A 20,563-nucleotide genomic window follows, 5' to 3' on the forward strand; every position below is an offset into this window, starting at 1 on the left:
AGGCATTTACAGTGTTCACAGAATAAAAAATTTGAATACAGAGCTTTTCATGTCTTTTGTTTTTATAAAACATCCATTTTCTTATAAATGTTTAATTTAGACACTTCTGAAAATAAAGGTAGAGTTAGAATTTTCAATCTGTTGCAACTTATGCCCATTTCGGGTCAGAGAAATAAAAAGAGAGCCTTCTGGGGGGAACAAAAAAGGCCCAGGTGTGTGCCTGTAGTAGTAGTGTCAGCTACCTTAAGAAGCTTGAGCCCAGAAGTCCAAGGCTATATGGCACCACAATCGTGCCTGTGAATAGCCACTGCACTCCAGCCTGGGCAATATAGCAAGATCCCATTTCTTTTAAAAACAAAACAAACAAAAAAACCCAATCAGCTCTTCTCCATATTGGCTTATACTCAGACTTCATCATGTGGCAGCAAGACAGTTCTCAAAAACTTCAGTTCTAAATTCACTCTGGTCCAAGTCCAGCAAGAAAGAGATCCCTTCCAGTAGCTCCTAGATTCACTGAACCAATTACCTTGCTACAGTAATTTGTTAAAGGATAGGGAGTTACCTTCCCATCCTTTAACAAATTACTGTAGCAAGGAAAACTCCTGTGCTATGATTAGCCAAATTTGAGTAATATGCTTTACCTCTGGTCCACCCAAAGATCATGGACTATAGGAGAGGAGTGGTTCCCAGAAGAAAAAAAATGGAGTACTATCACCAAAATATGGAAATGGACACTGATGGTGAAAACACAATACTTACTACACCAACTAACTCAAAGGCCTATGCATTGTTTCTTCCTTAAGCTTTTGAAAGAAGTTAGTCACTGCCATGGCACTCACTTTGAATCTCTTCCAATTCCACACACAATACTGCATTTTTTCCCCTGAATCATCAGGCTGTCATATATTCAGTTGCCATTGAAAAGTAAATGCATGATTATGAAAGTTAACCAGCTGGAACAATCAGTATTTTAGCACATCACTTTTCGGGACACTCCCAACTGGTATTGCAGGTAGTTTCTTGTCCTTATAATTCTTTCCTACTGTCAAGCTACCTGAAACATATTTATTTGTCCTCGATACCCTAGGGGCAGGGTGGCTGATAACTAAGGTGCCTGGGAAACACTTCAGAAGCAAGTGACAATGGACATTTCTAGATGGACTTCTAGATGTACATTTACACTGTAGAAACTTGAAAGGAAAATTTATCTACAGATACGTCTGTTTTCTCTTCAGTTTCTTTTCCTTTTTGCACTAACAAGTTATTTTCCCCACATGACGTTTAATCTACCTTACATAACATTTTTTAACATTTTAGTTCAAAATTTACTTCAGAAAATGGATGACTTTGGTGTGAAACAATTGTTGATTATTATTCTAGAATTTGGGATGGCACCTCTAGTTTGCTGCTTCCTTGGACACCAAACATAACATTCTCTGTTCTAGGATGTGCTTCAAGTGGGTCATAAGACTGGCAGAAAATCAAACCAAACTAAATGAATAGTTGTTGAAGTTAATCTCCCATCCTGGAGCTGTGCATGCCATGGGGTAGCCAGCTATTAACAGGCACGATCCTGATAAAAATCACTGCTCTGTGGTCCTGTTTATCAGAATTTCACATTATGGAAACTAGATTTGGGCCTGGTTTCTTTAAAAAGAGATGTGATAATGAAATAATCATGTATTATAGCCATTACAATTTCTATTGTAGGAGAAAGTGGATAATGTTTTAATGTAAAACAGTAGGTTATTAAACAATATGTTCTAGATGAATATTTAACATTTTTGTTTTAATTAGCCAGGCGTGTGTGGTGACCTGTGCCTGTAGCCCTAGCTACTCAGGAGGCTGAGATGGCAGGATTTGCCTGAGTCCAGGATTTCAAGGTTACAGTGAGCTTTGATCACACCACTGCACTCCAGCCTGGGTGACAGAGCAAGACCCCTTCTCACAAATAATAATAACAATACAAATACAGAAAAATACTAGAAAACACACCCAAATGTTGACCTTAAGGAATGGAATTATCAGTTATTTTATTTTATTTTTATTTTCTAGAATACTCAAAGGTGAAATGTACTACATCTGCAGCCAGGCACGGTGGCTCATGCCTGTAATCCCAGCACTTTGGGAGACCGAGTCGGGCAGATCACTCAAGTTTAGGAGTTTGAGACTAGCCTGGCCAACATGGTGAAACTCTGTTTCTACTAAAAATACAAAATTAGCTGGGTGTAGTGGTGCACACTGGTAGTCCCAGCTACTTGGGAGGCTGAGACAGGAAAATCACTTGAACCCAGGAGGCAGAGGTTGCAGTGAGCCGAGATTGAGCCATTGTACTCCAGCCTGGGCAACAAGAATGAAACTCTGCCTCAAAAAAAAAAAAAAAAGTTGTCTATTACTGCTATGGTCTGAATGTTGTGGTCTGCTATTGTTTGTCCTGCCAAAACTCATATGTTGAACTCCTAACCTCCAAGGTGATGGTATCAGAAGATAGGGCCTTCCTGAGGCGATTAGGCCATGACAGCAGAGCACTCATGAATAGGATTAGTGCCCTTATAAAACAGGCCTAAGAGACACCCCTCCCTGGTCCATTATGTGCTATTAGAATGAGAAAACAGCTGTCTATAAGGAAGCAGGTCCTCACCAGACACCAAATCTGCTGGCACCTTGATCTTGGCTTTCTCAGCTTCCAGAATTGTGAGAAATAAATTTCAGTTGTTGATAAGCCACCCAGGCTATATTTTGTTATAGCAGCCCAAATGGACTAAGACAAATACCAATACCACAGAATCAAAATAAAAAACTAAAAATTAAATCTAGGCTGGGCGAGGTGGCTATAATCCTGTAATCCCAATGTTTTGGGAGGCCAAAATGGTAAGATCACTTGAACCCAGGAATTCGAGATCAGCCTGGGCAACATAGGGAAACCTTGTTTTTACAAAACAATTTTTAAAAAGTATGCACGTATGGTGGCATGTGCCTGTAGGTCTAGCTACCTGGGAGCCTGAGGCAGGAGGATCACTAGAGCTAAGGAATTCGAGGTTACAGTAAGCTGTGATCGTGTCACTCCAGCCTGATTGACTAAGCAAGACCCTGTCTCAAAAAAAAAATTCTAATTATGCTTCTCACTGCTCAAAACCATGGAAGATTTCTCTCTTGTCTTGCATACTTCATTCATTCTTTCATTTAAAAAAAAAAAAAAAAAAACATGTACAGGGCTGGGTGCGGTGGCTCATGCCCAGAACTTTGGGAAGCCGAGGCTGGCAGATCACCTGAGCTCAGGAGTTCGAGACCAGCCTGATCAACATGGTGAAACCCCATCTCTACTACGAATACAAAATTAGCCAGATGTGGTGGTGCATGCCTATAATCCCAGCTACTCGGGAGGCTGAGGCAGGAGAATCGCTTGAACCCAGGAGGCGGGGGTTGCAGTGAGCCGAGATTGCACCATTGCACTCCAGCCTGGGCAACAAGAGCAAAACTCCATCTAAAAAAAAAAAAAAAAAAAGCATATACGGTTTGTACAGATGCTAGGAGTAAAATATACAGATGTGGCTCCTGTTCCCCTAGAACTAACTGTCTAGAGGAGATATAACAAGTAAGCTAACAGAAACAATCCAGTATGTCACAGTCAATAACAGGGTTTTATGCATCCTCCATCAAAATGCCGAAATCATCTTTTACACATCAAATGCTGGCTTTGATAGCTAAGCTACCAAGCAAGGGGTACTCACATACAATGGCACTGACTGTCAGTCATTGCTTCAGTTTAAGCAGCATCCTTGTGGTTGTCCACATGGTATGGTAGTGTTCAGTTAGTTGAGTAGTGTTCAATTATTGGAATATTTATTTACTCTTATTTTATGAAAATGCAGATGCGAATACTAGTTATAGGAAGAGTAGGTCTTATAAATGTAATATGAATGACATAAAGATGGAAATTATTAGTAGGGCCAGGCGCAGTGGCTCACGCCTGTAATCCCAGCACTTTGGGAGGCCGAGGCGGGCAGATCCTGAGGTCAGGAGATCGAGACCAACCTGGTTAAACATGGTGAAATCCCGTCTGTACTAAAAATACAAAAAAAAAAAAAAAAATTAGCTGGGCATGGTGGCAGGTGCCTGTAGTCCCAGGTACTCAGGAGGCTGAGGTGGGTGAATGGCGTGAACCCGGGAGGCAGAGCTTGCAGTGAGCCGAGATCGCTCCAATGCACTCCAAACTGGGAAACAGAGCGAGACTCCGTCTCAAAAAAAAAAAAAAAGAAAAGAAAAGAAATCATTAGTAGGGTGCCAGAGCAGTCAATCTTTAGCCTCAGACACCAAAAATTCACTAAATAAAAGCCAGTAAACTGGATAAAGGAAAAGGAGAAAATCAGAGAACAGGTAGAAAATCCTGGAAATATTGCTCAAGTATGTTTAGAGATTTTGGTCTTACATTTTAGTTCTTCAGGAAAATATTTCTCCTTAAGGCAAAGGTTCTCTAGGCGGGGTTTCACCGTGTTAGCCATTAGCCAGGATGGTGTCGATCTCCTGATGTCGTGATCCGCCCGCCTCGGCCTCCCAAAGTGCTGAGATTAGAGGCGTGAGCCACTGTGCCCGGCCAACACCCAGCTAATTTTTTTGTTTTTAGTAGAGACGGGGTTTCACCATGTTGGCCAGGCTGGTCTTGAACTCCTGACCTCAGGTGATCCACCTGCCTCGGCCTCCCAAAATGCTGGGATTACAGACGTGAGCCACCGTGCCTGGCCTATTGTTAGATTTTTATTTTATTATTTTTTTTTAATAGAGCCTGGGTCTTGCCATGTTGCCCAGGTTGGTCTTGTACTCCTGAGCTCAAGCAATCTTTCCACATTGGCCTCCCAAAGCACAGAATGTATTTTAAATCACTTATCACATCAATGACATTAAAATTGACAAGTTCATAATGATACTAAGAAAATAAATTCAGGCCAGGTGCAGTAGCTCACCTGTAATCTGAGCACTTTGGGAGGCCAAGGTAGGAGTATCGCTTGAGCCCAGTAGTTCAAGACCAACCTGGGCAACATGATGAGACTCTGTCTCTACAAAAATTTTTTAAAAAGGAAAGAAATTCACTACTTGCCTATAGAAGTTGCCATGGCAAGTTGCTAATTATATGGTAATAGTAATTGGTAAACAAAGGGAAATAACTAAACATTTGTTCTGCCTTTATTGTACAAATTGTATTTCAGTGTAGCCAATGAGTTTTAAAGGAAAAGTCCTTTTGTATAAATTATATTCAACTAATAAATTGAAAAGAAATGATAGGCCGGGCGCGGTGGCTCATGCTTATAATCCCAGCACTTTGGGAGGCCAAGGCGGGCGGATCACGAGGTCAAGAGATTGAGACTATCCTGGCCAACATGGTGAAACCCCATCTCTACTAAAAATACAAAAATTAGCTGGGCATGGTGGTGGACGCCTTTAGTCCCAGTTAGTCAGGAGGCTGAGGCAGGAGAATGGCATGAACCTGGGAGGCGGAGATTGCAGTGAGCCGAGATTGTGCCATTGCACTCCAGGCTGGCAAGAGAGCAAGACTCTATCTCAGAAAGAAAGAAAGAAAGAAAGAAAGAAAGAAAGAAAGAAAGAAAGAAAGAAAGAAAGAAAGAAAGAGAGAAAGAAAGAAAGACACACAAAAATTGAATATAGTATGTGGATCTTTATTTCATAATCCAATTATTTAAAAATAAATTTCTGAGACAATGGGGAAATTTTACTATAGGCTGGATATTAGATGATATTAAGGAATTAACATTAATTACAGATTAATACTTTTGTCAATGTCATAATGATACTGTGGTTGTGTTTTTGAAAACAGTTGGCCTGGTGTGGTGACTCATGCCTATATCCCAGCAATTTGGGAGGCTGGGGCAGGCTGATCGTTTGAGCCTAGGAGGAATTCAAGACCAGCCTAGGTGTCATAGTGAAACCCCATCTCTACAAAAAAAATTTAAAAATTAGCTGGTCGTGGTGGTGCACGTCTGTAGTCTTAGCTACACAGGAGCCTGAGATAGGAGGATCTCTTGAGGCTGGGAGGTGGAGGTTGCAGTAGCCCAGATGGAGCCATAGAGCAACAGAGTGAGTCTCTGTCTCAAACAAGAAAAAGGACTGTCTCAGACAAGAAAAAGGAAAAACAAAACAAAACAAAAAACAGTCTTTTTCTGTTAGAGACATATACTGAATTATTTAAGGATGAAATTATATGATCTCCAGTATTTCCTTCAAAATACTTCTGAGGGGAGGAAGTGGCAGCACAGAACATTAGGAGAGAGTCAATAATTTTTTTTTTTTTTGAGACGAAGTCTCACTCTGTCACCCAGGCTGTAGTGCAGTGGCACGATCTTGGCTTACTGCAACCTCTGCCTCCCAGGTTCACGCCATTCTCCTGCCTCAGCCTCCCAAGTAGCTGGGACTACAGATGCACGCTACCACGCGTGGCTAATTTTTTGTATTTTTAATAGAGATGGGGTTTCACTGAGTTAGCCAGGATGGTCTTGATCTCCTGACCTTGTGATCCACCCGCCTCAGCCTCCCAAAGTGCTGGGATTACAGGCGCGAGCCACCGTGCCTGACCAGTCAATAAATATTAAGGCTTAGTGATGGGTACATGGGAGCAGGGGAGAAGCATAATACCATTTTGTTTGTTTGTTTGTTTTTGAGACAGAGTCTCACTCTGTTGCCCAGGCTGGAGTGCAGTGGCGCAATCTCAGCCTACCGCAACCTCTGCCTCCCAGGTTCAAACTATTCCCCTGCCTTAGCCTGCCAAGTAGCTGGAATTACAGGTGTGCACCACCATACCCGGGTCATTTTTTGTATTTTTTAGTAGAGACAGGGGTTTCACCATGCTGGCCAGGCTGGTCTCGAACTCCTGAGTGATCCACCCGCTTCAGCCTCCCGAAGTGCTGGGATTACAGGCATAAGCCACTGCGCCCGGCCTTCTTTTTTTTTTTTTTTTTTGGTATGTTTGGACATTTTCATAACAAGAAGTTAAATTTTAAATAAGTAAATAAATAAAGGCTTTAGTGCAATTTATGTCTGCTCTTGGCTTATGCCCTGGGGAAGAGACTGAATGAATGAATCCAAAGAACTGTAATATTGGGATCCCTGTACCACTTGGTTTTGAGTGCTCTTGTCTAAATGTGTAATCCTGAGGAAAAAGGCTTCTCTCTTCCTTTTTTAATGGAAGCCTTAAAGGAAGCTGTACCAGCATCAGCCACAGCAAGGACACAAATCTCAATCCAAGTCATTTCTTTAAGATGGCCTATGTGTCAGCAAGATGTCACTTGGGTTTGAGATGGGCTGCAATTATTTCTGACTGGGGCTTTAGTAGACATAGGGACACTGTGCTCAAATCCTGTGGTCAGCAGTGGAAGTTGACAAAAGGCATGGCTTTTCAAGGGTATAACTTTGACAAAGATATTGCTTTAAAACATTTCAGAATCAGCAGTGACACCAGGCTCTCAGCTTCTGCAGCAGCTAGGGTGATACCTTCCAGAGCAATCAGCTGTGGTTGTGACCACTGTGATTCCTAAGCTTATCAGGGGAAGCAGGTTGAGCTAAGATGGGGGAAGGAAAGGTCTAGATTTTCCACTAATCTAGGCACTTGGAGCTTGAGTTGACAAACTGAAGGAATCCTTATGGTGAGATGTCTTATGTTCCTCAGCTAGTGAAGCAGGATTTACTCATTACCTGTTCTTGAATTGTATGATTGTAGCATTATATTTTACAGAAACAACTTTTGACTATGATTCAGAGATGTGACTGGAGTATTTCTCCCACTCCCTTGTCACTTGTGTAATCTTGGACAGATTGATCTTCTTTAAATTAGGATAATAAGACCTTGCCTGTCTACCTCCAGGGTTGTTGTGAGGATCATAAGAGATAACATATAAAACTATAATTTTTGTAAACTAGCAAATGCTGTATAAATCTAAGGTATCATTATTATTGTAAGTGACTAAGTGATTTACATCTTAAAGCCCCTTATTTTCCTTGATTCTATGTTAACAATAAATGTTTAATTAGTATGCTATAAAATTAGATAGTCCCAAAACAACTACAAAGAAATTTAGTATATGGTATGATCTTTTTACGTTCTGCTATGTTACATAGGAATTCCTGGGAATAAGAAAAAATTTATCCAGTTCCTATTTTATACTTATATCCTTGAGTATATTCTCATCAATTTAGGAGACAAATAAGTTACTATTTATTCCATAAATAGTGCCAATTATTTTATAATCTGAATTTAAGAAGTCACTATTTCTTCTGCTCAATAAAGTATAATCAGGCCAGACCTGGTGGCTCATGCCTATAATCCCAGCACTTTGGGAGGCTAAGGTGGGTGGATCATTTAAGGTCAGGAGTTTGAGACCAGCCTGACCAACATGGCGAAACCCTGTCTCTACTAAAAATACAAAAATTAGCCAGGCATGGTGGCACTCGCCTGTAGTCCCAGTTACTCAGGAGGCTGAGCTGGAACGTGCCACTACACTCAACTCGGGGCAACAGAGCAAGACTCCATCTCAAAAATAAATAAATAAATAAATAAATAAATAAATAAATAAAATACAAAAATAAACATACAAAAATTAGCTGGGAGTGGTGGTGCGTGCCTGTAATCCCAGCTACTCGGGAGGCTGAGGCAGGAGAATCGCTTAAACCCAGGAGGCAGAGGCAAGATCAAACGCTGCACTCCAGCCTGGGCAACAGAGCAAGACTCCGTCTCAAATAATAATAATAATAATAATGTATAATCAGTCAGGAGATTAGAGCAGAAGTTGGTAAAGTGTGCCCCATAGAATGAATCTGGCCACTATGGCCTGAAAACTAAGAATCATTTTGACATTTTTTAAATGGTCTTTTTAAAAAAATCAAAGAAGAATATATTATGACACGACACCTGAAAATTATATAAAATTCAAATTGCAGTGTCGGCCAGGTGCAGTCGTTCACACCTGTAATCCCAGCACTTTAGGAGGCGGAGGCGGGCAGATCACCTGAGGTCAGGAGTTCGAGATCAGCCTGGCCAACCCCGTCTCTACTAAAAATACAAAAATTAGCCAGGCGTGGTGGCACGTGCCTGTAATCCCAGCTACTCAAGAGGCTGAGGCAGGAGAATCGCTTCAATCTAGGAGGCAGAAGTTGCAGTGAGCCGAGATCCTGCCATTGCACTCCAGCCTGGGCAACAAGAGTGAAACTCCATCTCAGGAAAAAAAAAAAAAAAAGGCCGGGTCGGGCGGCTCATTCCTGTAATCCCAGCACTTTGGGAGGCCAAGGTGGGTGGATCACCTGAGGTCCGGAGTTCAAGATCAGCCTGATCAATATGGAGAAACCCCGTCTCTACTAAAAGTGCAAAATTAGCCAGATGTGATGGCACACGCCTGTAATCCTAGCTACTTGGGAGGCTGAGGCAGAAGAATCACTTGAACTCAGAAGACGGAAGTTGCAGTAAGCCTAGATCGCACCATTGCACTTCAGCCTGGGCAACAAGAGCAAAACTCCATCTCAAAAACAAAAACAAAAATTGCAGTGTCTATTTATTAAGACATGGCCACACCCATTCATTTATGTACTGTCTGTGGCTACAACAACAGTTGAGTAGTTATGAGAGAAACCATGTGGTCTACAAAGACAAAAATATTTACTATCTGGCTCTTTATAGAAAATTTTGCCTCACCTTAGACTAGATGATTCAAAGGGATGGAAATAAAAGTGTTTTTCTAAGTTGCTAGCTCTCTGTTAGTATAAATAAACCTGGGATATAGGTACTCAAATGATGCATGTTTCAAAAACTTACAGTTATGGTTTTTTAAATTAAATTACGTTTAATTTTTTTTTTTTTTTTTTTTTTTTTTTTTTTGAGACAAAGTCTCACTCTGTCTCCCAGGCCAAGCTGGAGTGCAGTGGCATGATCTCTGTTCACGGCAACCTCTGCCTCCCGGGTTCAAGGGATTCTCCTGCCTCAGCCTCCTAAGTAGCTGGGGTTACAGGCATGCACCACTATACCCGGCTAATTTTTGTATTTTTAGTAGAGATGGGGTTTCACCATGTTGGCCAGGCTGGTCTCAAATACCCTACCTCAGGTGATCCACCCGCCTCAGCCTCCCAAAGCGCTGGGATTACAGGCATGAGTTACCATGCCCGGACAATTTTTTTTTTTTTTTTTTGAGACAAGATCTCACTCTGTCAACCAGAGTGCAGTGTTGCGATCCTGGCTCACTGCAACCACTCCTTCCTGGGCTCAAGGGATACTCCAGCCTCAGCCTTCTGAGTAGCTACAGTTATGGTTTTAACATGCAATGACCAACTAAGCCAATTTTAAGAAATTAAAAGCCAATTTTGTTTTTCAGACGGTCTCACTTTATTGCCCAGGCAGGAGTGCAGTGGCACAATCTCAGTTCACTGCAACCTCTATCTCCTGGTTCAAGCGATTCTCCTGCCTCAGCCTCCGAGGTTTCTAGGACCACAGGTGCGCGCCACCATGTCCAGCTAATTTTTATGTTTTTGTAGAGACAGGGTTTCACCATGTTGGCCAGGCTGGTCTCGAACTTCTGACCTCAGGTGATCTGCCTACCTCAGCCTCCCAAAGTGCTGGGATTACAGGCATGAGCCATTGCACCCGGCCATGAAAATCTTATTTACAAAATGTAATAAATAAAATATAAATAAGTATATTGCAATTAAATAATTTTAAAATTTACCATTTTGTTCATTGATGGTGGCAGAAAAAAAGAGAATTGGGATTATATTAGTTCTCTGACTAACACACAGTAGAAACTGACTCTGACTAAAGGAAGAAGGGGTTTATTAGAAAGAGGATTCTTGAATAGTTCCAGAACTGAGGGAAGAGCTAGAGGTCGTGATCTTTGGAAGGACAGGAAACTGGGAAGCTCCAGGTCCTTACCAGCAGGAGACCCTGGGTCTCTTCTCAGGGCACATCTATGAGACTTCAGGAGCCTTTCATTTGAGTTTCAAGCTTTATGGAGAAATAAATTGACGGGTCCAGTTTGTGGCTGGGTAGCCAAAGGGAGGGAATAATGTGATTGGTAACCTCCCCGGAGTCCCATGGTTGAAATGGAGAAGGAAAAAAGGAGAGGTTAGTAGGATTAAGGGATGCCAGGCCGATGAGAACCAACAGATGTGTGCACAGCTTGTCAGGAAACATGGGCTATAATCTCAACTTCACCAAATGGGTGAATACACTGGGCTTCAGTATTATGTTCAATATGTAATAATTATATATTAGTGTAAAAGGAGGGGCACAACACCCTTCTGCCATGAAATTATTCATTGGCCACAGTGCAGAGGATTTGGGGTTTTTTTTGAGTTAAAGAACATTTTTTTTTTTTTTCTTAAGAGACAGGGTCTCACTCTGTCACTCAGGCTGGAGTGCAGTGGCACTATCATAGCTTACTGTAACCTCAAATTCTTGGCCTCAAGCCATTGTCCTGAATCAGCCTCCCAAAGTGTTGGGATTATAGGCATGAGCCACCACACCTGGCCAAGAGCTTTGTATATTAATATACAGAATTCATAAACAGTTCACCTGAACCAACAAGAAAAGACATCAAATAGTGCTTGACTTCATTACTTATTAGGCAGATGCCATATACTTTCCTTTTCTTTCTTTCTTTTTTTTTTTTTTTTTTTGTTTGTTTGTTTGTTTGAGACAGGGTCTCATTCTGTCACCCAAGTTGGAGTGCAGTGGCAAGATCATGGTTCATTGCAGCCTCCACCTCCCACACTCAAGCGATTCTCCCACCTCAGCCTCCTAAGTAGCTGGAACTACAGGCATGTGCCACTTGTAGCCAGCTAATTTCCTTTTATTTTTAGTAGAGATGGGGTTTTGCCATGTTGCCCAGGCTGGTCTCAAACTCCTAGTAATCCACCTGCCTCAGCCTCCCAGAGTGCTGAGATTATAGGTGTGAACCACCATGCCTGGCCTAGAGATACAAATTTAAACCACCATAAGACAATACTGCATATCTACTAGACTAAGTAAAATGAAAAAGACAGACAATACCAAGTGCTGACAAGGATGTGGGGCAAGTGAAACTTTCATACATTGTTTGTTTGCTTGGGGACAGTCTCTTGCTCTGTTGCCCAGGCTGGAATGCAGTGGTGTGATCTTGGCTAACTGCAACCTCTGTCTCCTGGGGTCTAGCAATTCTCCTGCCTCAGCCTCCCAAATAGCTGGGATTACAGGCATGCACCACCACGCCTGGCTAATTTTTGTATTTTTTTAGTAGAGATGGGGTTTCATCACGTTGACCAGGCTGGTATTGAACTTCTGACTTCAGGTGATCTGCCCGCCTTGGCCTCCTACAGTGCTGGGATTATAGGCATGAGCCACCATGCCCAGCCTACTTTCATACATTGTTAAAAGCAGTATCAAATGGTAAAACCATTTTGGAGAACTCTTCGGCAATATACGCTAAAGTTGAACACATTCATGCCCCAGAATCCATAAATTCCACTTCTACACATGTACCTAGGCACCTAACATACTCTTCCTTAATGGGTTTAGGCCTGGGGTCACAAACTCAAATGCACACAGAAAGAGTCTATCATATGATCAATTGTGGTAGACAATAGGGAGTGTCAAGGACTGTGTTTAAACTGGAGAGCTCCCTATTAAGATTATGTTAAAAAAAAAAAATGAAATAGACAGCCTGGCCAACATGGTGAAACTCCATCTCTGCTAAAAATACAAAAATTAGCCAGGCTTCGTGGCACGCACCTGTAATCCCTGCTACTCGGGAGGTCGAGGTAGGAGCATTGCTTGAGCACAGGAGGCAGAGGTTGTAGTGAGCTGAGATTGCTCCACTGCACTCCAGCCTGGGCAACAAAGCAAGACCCTGTCTCAAAAAGAAAAAAAAGAGAGGAGTTCTTATCCACACCTGTAGCCATGCTTTCCAAGGGCTCATTGCAGTTTGTGCAGGTCTTCAGATGCAAGAAGACAGCCACAGCTGTGGCACACTGCAAACACAGCAATCAAGGTGAATGGGCGGCCCCTGGAGATGATCGAGCTGTACACACTGATATACGAGCTGCTGGAACCAGTTCTGCTTCTGGACAAGGGGTGATTTGCTGGTATGGACATGTCCATGTGAAAGGTGGTGATCACATGGCCTGGATATATGCTGTCCATCAGTCTAGCTCTAAAGCCCTGATGTCCTATTACCAGAAGTATATGGATGAGTTTTCCAAGGAGGAGATCAAAGACAAAGATCAAAGACATTCTCATACAGTATGACTGGACCCTGCTGGTGGCTGACCTCCACCACCACTAATCCAAAAAATCGAGAGACCCTGGTACCCATGCTTCCTACCAGAAATCCTACCAATAAGCCCATCATGAGAACTGGGGTTTACTTGTATGATAAACAATGTTTGAGAGATTTTTTAAAAAATAGATGATCCTTTTGTAGTTCATGAGCATGATGATTGGGTGTTCCCACCCATGTGTGAGATGAGCCACCCTCGAACCTTGTTACCATGTCAACATATTACCTGTCTGACATGAGAAAAACAAAAAAAAAAAAGAAAAAAAAAAGAGATTATGTTAAGTGCCTGGGAAATATTCTTCTTACTGAGGAAGAAACACCTGGCCAGTTGTACACATTGACCAGGAGGGCATTTTCATTAGAAGTGATTCAAGTGGGTACTGTGGACACCATTTGGTATAACTGCCCATCACTCCTGTTTACTTTCCTCTGGAAATAGCCCCTGCTGCCATGTCTAGACTTCAAGGCTTTGCCTCTCTCTCAATGGCTAATTGCTGTTGAGTGGACACCTTACCCAAGCCAGGAGCAGTGGATTCTGTTGGTGCTCTGCCCAGAGCTCCTTGACTAGGCAGTGTACCATCCCCCAGCTGCTGTGAATGTCAGCTGTGAACACCTCACAGGTGGCCCTGCTATTGAATCATCTTGCCCAAAAATGCTTGAGAAAGTATGTTCTTCCCCTAGAGGGAGAGGTACACCATTGCTTCAAAGTGGGATAACTCAGTCATGTCATTCACTCTCCAGGTCCCATCATGGGATCAGGCTGAGGCTGGGCTTGCTTAGCTCTGTCTCCTGTACCACCCTGCTTCCCTCACTCCCTTAACAGATTTCTCCTGAGAGCACTCTCTCCGTACATCACACCAGAATCCCTCTGCCTTTGGGGAACCCAAGCTAAGTCACAAGGCCCATAAGATCCTTTTATCCCAAAGAACCAGAAAGCCTGGGCACACTGAAACAGAATCGTATCAATGGCAACACAACCATGAACTCCTGGTGCTCAGTTTCTTCCCTTGCTGAGCTGTGGTTATCCAGCTTTCTTTTTGATTTCATCAAAGCCCACAGGAGCTTCCCAATAATCCTCCTTTTTGTTTAAGTCAGCCAAAGTTTCCTTTTTTTTCCCTGAAACCAATATAACCTTAACTAATGTGATGGGTAACCAAGGCCTGACCTAACGTGGCTTTGGAAATATGACCCAATACTTTATAGGATAACATCTCAGTTGGAATCCTGAGGGAAAAATTAATTGATTGCCCTTACTATCCCTAGGCATCAGTAGCTAGAAGTGTTGCTGGGAACACTCCCTGTCTTTAATCCTCCAGGAATTTGCCTTGCTGGGGAACTAATTTGTTACTCATGGCTGTTTTCCTGAGACCTTGTGATTCCCTGGAGGCAGAGGAGTTAAATTACTTCCACTGGCCATCACACCCTTGCATCTTTTGTTGTTTCCAGTACTGTTCAGGAAGGCTCTAGCATCTCTCTGAGCCTTCTTGTTTCTGAAAAATGCTTTTCTTCATCTTTGTATTTATCTGTGTATGTACACATGTGGTACATTTGCAAAAGTTAGGAGAGTAGAAGGAGGTGGGGGGAAGTCAGAGGAGGAGTGGTCAGATTTCAGATCACTGAACCGTGGGTTATAAATAAAGGGTGACACAACACAAACCTGATTAGTTCCACTCAGAATTGCTCACTGATTCATCAGAAAATTGATCCTTCTGACCCAAACACTCCTCTCTCAATAGTCAAAGGCGGCTTTTGTTTGAATCAGTAATTGTGCCTCTATAGGAATTTTATGGAGTTTAGCTCAAGAAAACATTCTATCCAAGACAAACGTGGGTATGGTAGAATACTATTTAAGATATTAACCTACATTCTCCGATGGGCATGTCCTCCTCTTCTTTCCCTCCATTCAGGCAGCCATGTGATCTCAGGGAGACATGCCGCAAAGAGAAGAATGAAAAGTTGACAAGTTTTTCTGGCTTGTTTCTAATAATAGATGCCATAAACTGATAGTTCACTGATCTTCGAACACCCACACATGAGTGCCACTGTTTTGGCCCACACAGTACTTTTTAAAAGTATGATTCTGTTCACATGAGGCTCAGTTCTCCAGGTCACCACAGTCCCCAGCATTCCTTATTGTCTGTCACAGTTGACATTACCTGCCTGGCCTTTTTCTGTGTGCCCTTGAACTTGTGACCCCAGGCTTAAATCCATTAAGGATGTTTATATTAGGTGCCTAGGAAGCAGACATTCTTTCCTCTTAGGAAGACCTGTCATATTAAGAGAGGGAGGGTTTCCCTCATAAGAGGAAAACCCCTAGGGTTATAGTCAATAATGAGCCAGGGCCTCTTCTTTGTATCACAGAGAGTGGAAATTCTGGACTCTCAGGCCTGGAACACTTGGGTCCAAATGCCTGAGGAGATGGGGGAGTTACAGAAGGAGTAGTACTCCCAAGACAGGAGTACTTGGGAGTAGTACTCCCAAGGAGAGAGGGAAAGAGGCACACGTGAGGGCCTCGAGTCAAAGTGAGGAAATTCTCCCTGCAGCCACCCATTAAGTCCCCTTCTTTTTCCCACATGATTCATCCACCAAACAGATATTTAGTAAGTGTTCACTGCGTTCACTGTGTGCCAGCAACGAACTAACATTTGTGGGCTTTTAATTATGTAATCTCTTTCTCTCTCCATCCATCCAGATTCTGAACTATTTCCAAGAAAATGCCACCACTTGCTTCATCTCCTGAGGCACCTTGAATACCCCTTTGCCTTGAATGAGAGAGAGAAAATTGTTTTTCCTTCATTCATATAATTGTGGAATGATAGCTCTGAAAAAGCCATGAGAGCTGATGAAGGCCTCCTGTCTCCAAGAAAGAACAGAAATGGAGAAGATTTGGTCTCTTTCGTTCACCACTATATCCTTAGCAGTGTCTTGAACAATGCCTGACACATAGTAGGTTCTCAGTATTTATTTGTTGAATGAATGACCAGCTAAGCAGTTAAGGGCAGAGGTGGTCCCAGTTGCCACATGTCCTGAATCTTTATCCAGGCTCTCTCCCAAACTGCAGGTTAGCAGAAGGAAAGCCAATGTTTTTTGTAAGAGCCTTCTTTTTTTTCTGTTTGTTTTTGTCGTTGTTTGTTTTTAGAGACAGGGTCTCACTCTTTTACCCAGGCTGGAGTGCAGTGACATGATCATAGCTTACTACAGCCTCAAACTCCTGGGCCCAAGCAATCCTTGTGCTGCTAATTAAAAAAAAAAAAAAAAATTTTTTTTAAATATATATACACACACACAAATGGAGTCTACTATGTTGCCCAGGCTGGTCTCAAACTCCTAGCCTCAAGCATTCCTCTGACCTTGGCCTCCCAAGGCACTGGGATTACAGGTGTGAGCCATGCACGCAGCCCCCATAAAGGCTCTTAACAAGAAACTAAGAGGGAAAAAAGAATCACAACAGGAGATTTAATGACAGCAACAGTTTTCAGAAGTATGTATGGCCATGGTGGGAGTCTAGAAGAACCCGGCCTAATGGAGCCAGTCTTGAGCTGCAATTCTTTTATCTAATTCTCCCAGAACCCCTTGACTTAGTTACTTTCACTGGAGAATAGGTGTATTCTGGGGGTTAAAAAGTTCTCCAGGGAAAGCTTCCCACTTACCTCACCATCTTGGTATCCTGCTCTTCCACCCAACATGCAAACATGCAGCTGGTCACTCAGCCAGTCCCTAAAACCTGTTAATTGGCCCATAGTTTGGCTCTGAGCAAACCTGTGGACTTAGGAGCCTCAGCTCTTGCCTCCCAGGAGTTTCCCAACTTTGGGGGAAGGTAACATATGTGCTCTGAAGCAAGCACAATGATGGCTATGACAGGAATTTTGCAGCACACGTTTAAATAACAACACTAGGTAAGGCAGGTCAGTGAGAGCCCATCAATAGGGAAAATGGCAGTGTGGGTCTAAGGCTTAAGAAAAGGGAGAGACGGCTGTGGCCTTAGTGTCCAGCCTGCTCAGCATCTCTTCTCCCCTCTTCTGGTTGCAGCACTGTTTTTTTCTTTTTGTTTTGAGACAAGGTCTCACTCTGTTACCCAGGCTGGCCTGGGTTCAAGTGATTCTCATGTCCCAGCCTCCCAAGTATCTGGGATTACGGGTGTGCACCACCATCCCTGGCTAATTTTTATATTTTCTGTAGAGACGGGGTTTAACCATATTGTCCAGGCTGGTCTCAAACTCCTGACCTCAAGTAATCTGCCCTCCTTGGCCTCCCAAAGTACAGGGATTACAGGATTGAATGACTGAGCCCAGCCTGATTGCAGCACTTTAATTATCCCTTAAGAAACTCTCCCCAACTAGTTGCATGTGGGTGGACTTGGTGGGACTATGAATTAAAGTGCTATGGTCAATGGGTATGTGTGGCCCAAAGACCCAAACTAGGCCATTCACACTCTCTCTTCCAGGGATTTGAATCTTTTTTTTTTATTTTGAGACGGTGTCTCGCTTTGTCATCGCCCAGGCTGGAGTGCAGTGGCATGATCTTGGCTCACTGCAACCTCCATCTCCCGGGTTCGTGATTCTCCTGCCTCAGCCTCCGGAGTAGCTGGGACTACAGGTGCGTGCCACCACCCTGGCTAATTTTTGTATTTTTAGTAGAGACAGAGTTTTGCCATGTTGGCCAGGCTGGTCTCAAACTCCTGACCTCACGTGATCTGCCTGCCTCGGCCTCCCAAAGTACTGGGATTACAGGCATGAGCCACCCCACCCGGCTGGGATTTGAATCTTGAGTACAGGAACATGAGGGTAGAAAATCTATCCTGGATGGAAGCTCTCTGAAGGGACCTCCCATTAACTCCTGCTACTTAGACTCCTCAGGTCCCCTAACTGCTCTTCCTGGGGCCTGCCGGTTCAGATTCTGTAAATTCTGCGAGCTTTCCCATATCATTCCAATAAGGTCTTTTAAGGGTCTGCTTCTGTGGTTGGCAACCTGAGAACCCTGCTTGGTACAACAAGGGTTCCTGGAAAATGTAGGAATGTGAACTGGTGGCATGAATAGCTGAAAAGGACGCAGAGCTTATTCCAGGTCAGGAGAACATCACCTGTAAGGCCTCTCCAGAACCATACTTGGCCTAACTCAAGGGGAGATTTCAAAGGGGGAAGTATGAGAAGTTAGGAGGGGGATGTGGAGTGGAGCCAGAGTGGACTGGAGGGTATGGCCTTTCTCCTAAAGCAGAGGTTCACACAATGTTGTTGGATACACTGCTGGGCCATAGTCAGTGAGAGCTGCAGATGGAAGTAGAGCCAGCCAACAGACAACTTGGCAGGATGCACTAAAAATTGGAGCTGGGCCTCAGAACTGGGTTATTCTGGCCAAATATCATCTGTCTAGTGTGTCCAGACAGCAAAGAGTTGGGAACCATTACTGAAGAAAAACAAGAGCTATGGAGGAGGGGATTGTTTGAGGATGCAGTGATTGTAAAGAATAGAGTGAACTCTTTGGTCAGCCTGGATTTGAATCCCAGCTCCATCACTCATGTTGTGTGGTTGATTTTCTTACCCTTAAATGGTCCCTACCTCAAATTAATATGGTGGCTGGCAAATAATAAGCACACAATAAATGATGGCTGCTGCTATTATTTTCATCAATAAAATTTTATATTAATCTATATTGTTAATTAGTAATTATTATTATTATTTCCAGTTAAACTTCAGATTTAAAGCCATAGACTATCCCTGCATGCATACTCACCCCCACACAAAACACACAATTATATTCAGAAATACCCCTGGGGCCCAATCTGAAATTACAGACTAATAAACCCTAGACAAAGCTAATAAGGTATAAAAAGCAATGATCCAACTAGTCATAAACTTGTGCCACTAGGTTAAAAGAGAAATGGTGATCTATGACTCAGAGCTGTGGAATAGTCAGGGACCCAAGTGACTGGCAAAGTTGGGACAATAACCTGGGTTTACCTCCTGTTCTGATAAGACCCTTGGAGACTGGATGCAGATGCAGCCCAGATGCTTGAACAGGAGTGCGATGGTTCATGAAGTATGCAGTGAGTCTGAGGAAATGGACCTGAAAATTTCACTGTATTATGAAAACAACTTCATTTATCACTCTTCGAGAAGACAGAGTGATTAGGAAGGTGCTGGCCTGGGACTTGAAAATCCTAGAGTCCATGGAGGGTCTATTAGGACTTCTGGAAAGTGGTTGATCCTCTCAATGCCTAGGTTCCCCATATCAGTAGCCCCTGACCGTGGCATGAACATCCCTTCTCCACCTTTGTGAATATTGCCCATTCTGCCTGGAACACCATAATCTCACTCTTTCTCCACCTCATCCTGATGCTCTCAGGATCTCTGAATTTTGAACACAAATATATCCTCCCCCACAGCAGACATTTTATCATCAAGGCCAATTGGCACAAATATAGACATAGCCATTGTGTTATCATAAGCCGCAGGTGGGTCTTTTCCTTAGGATATTGAAGCATAGGGATTTATTTATTTATTTATTTATTTATTTATTTATCGGGGACGTAGTCTTGCTGTGTTACCCAGGCTGGAGTGCAGTGGCGGGATCTTGGCTCACTGCAACTTCTGCCTCCCGGGTTCAAGCGATTCTCCTGACTCAGCCTCCCGAGTAGCTGGGATTACAGGCACCTACCACAACACCTGGCTAATTTTTGTATTTTTAGTAAAAACAGGGTTTCACCATGTTGACCAGGCTGGTCTCAAACTCCTGACCTCAGGTGATCCACCTGCCTCGGCAGCTGAAAGTGCTGGGATTACAGGTGTGAGCCATCGAGCCCTGCCAAAGCACAGAGATTTAAACTAAAAGGCCACACTTCCACCACATGCTGCAAGGCAGGAGGGACAAATATTAACCTCATTTCACAGGCAAAGAAATTGAATCTCAGTGAGGTGGGGTGACTTGCCCAAGATCACAGAGCTGGGAAATGTTCAGTTAACTCCACATCCACCTTATCTGCTCAAATTCCAGGGTTCTCTCCTTCATAATCAGCTATGTCTTAGGCAGCTTTATCATCTCCAGGTTATATGGTCTCTGAGGGATCTTCTGGGCTCATGGACTTGGGAACAGTCCCCTCCAGGTAGAGGGGAATTCTTGGGGAAAGCCTCAGGGTGTAGCTGGAAACATCCTAAGAGACTTTCGGATTGTATCAGTGAACAAGACACCAAGAGCTCCATCTCTGTGGAATTTACATCCTAGTGGGAGTAAGAGTCAATAAGCTATAAACATAACAAATTCAGAGA

At 43.1% G+C, this 20,563-nt stretch overlaps 1 protein-coding gene and 1 non-coding gene across 2 annotated transcripts; both read left to right on the plus strand.

Moving 5' to 3' along the window:
- Positions 1 to 12,801: 12,801 nt before the first annotated feature.
- LOC107128909 (small ribosomal subunit protein uS9) lies at positions 12,802 to 13,540 on the plus strand. Its single transcript, XM_074031675.1, is given in 5 exon segments — positions 12,802 to 13,008; positions 13,010 to 13,113; positions 13,116 to 13,155; positions 13,157 to 13,244; positions 13,246 to 13,540. Coding segments are annotated over 5 exon segments (507 nt in total). The 5' UTR covers positions 12,802 to 12,922; the 3' UTR covers positions 13,435 to 13,540.
- LOC123572091 (small nucleolar RNA U13) lies at positions 13,434 to 13,537 on the plus strand. Its single transcript, XR_006696427.1, has one exon. It is a non-coding gene; the product is annotated as a small nucleolar RNA U13 (small nucleolar RNA).
- Positions 13,541 to 20,563: the final 7,023 nt, after the last annotated feature.

This window comes from Macaca fascicularis, chromosome 2 (genome assembly GCF_037993035.2).
Source record: "Macaca fascicularis isolate 582-1 chromosome 2, T2T-MFA8v1.1".
Taxonomy (NCBI): Eukaryota; Metazoa; Chordata; class Mammalia; order Primates; family Cercopithecidae; genus Macaca; species Macaca fascicularis.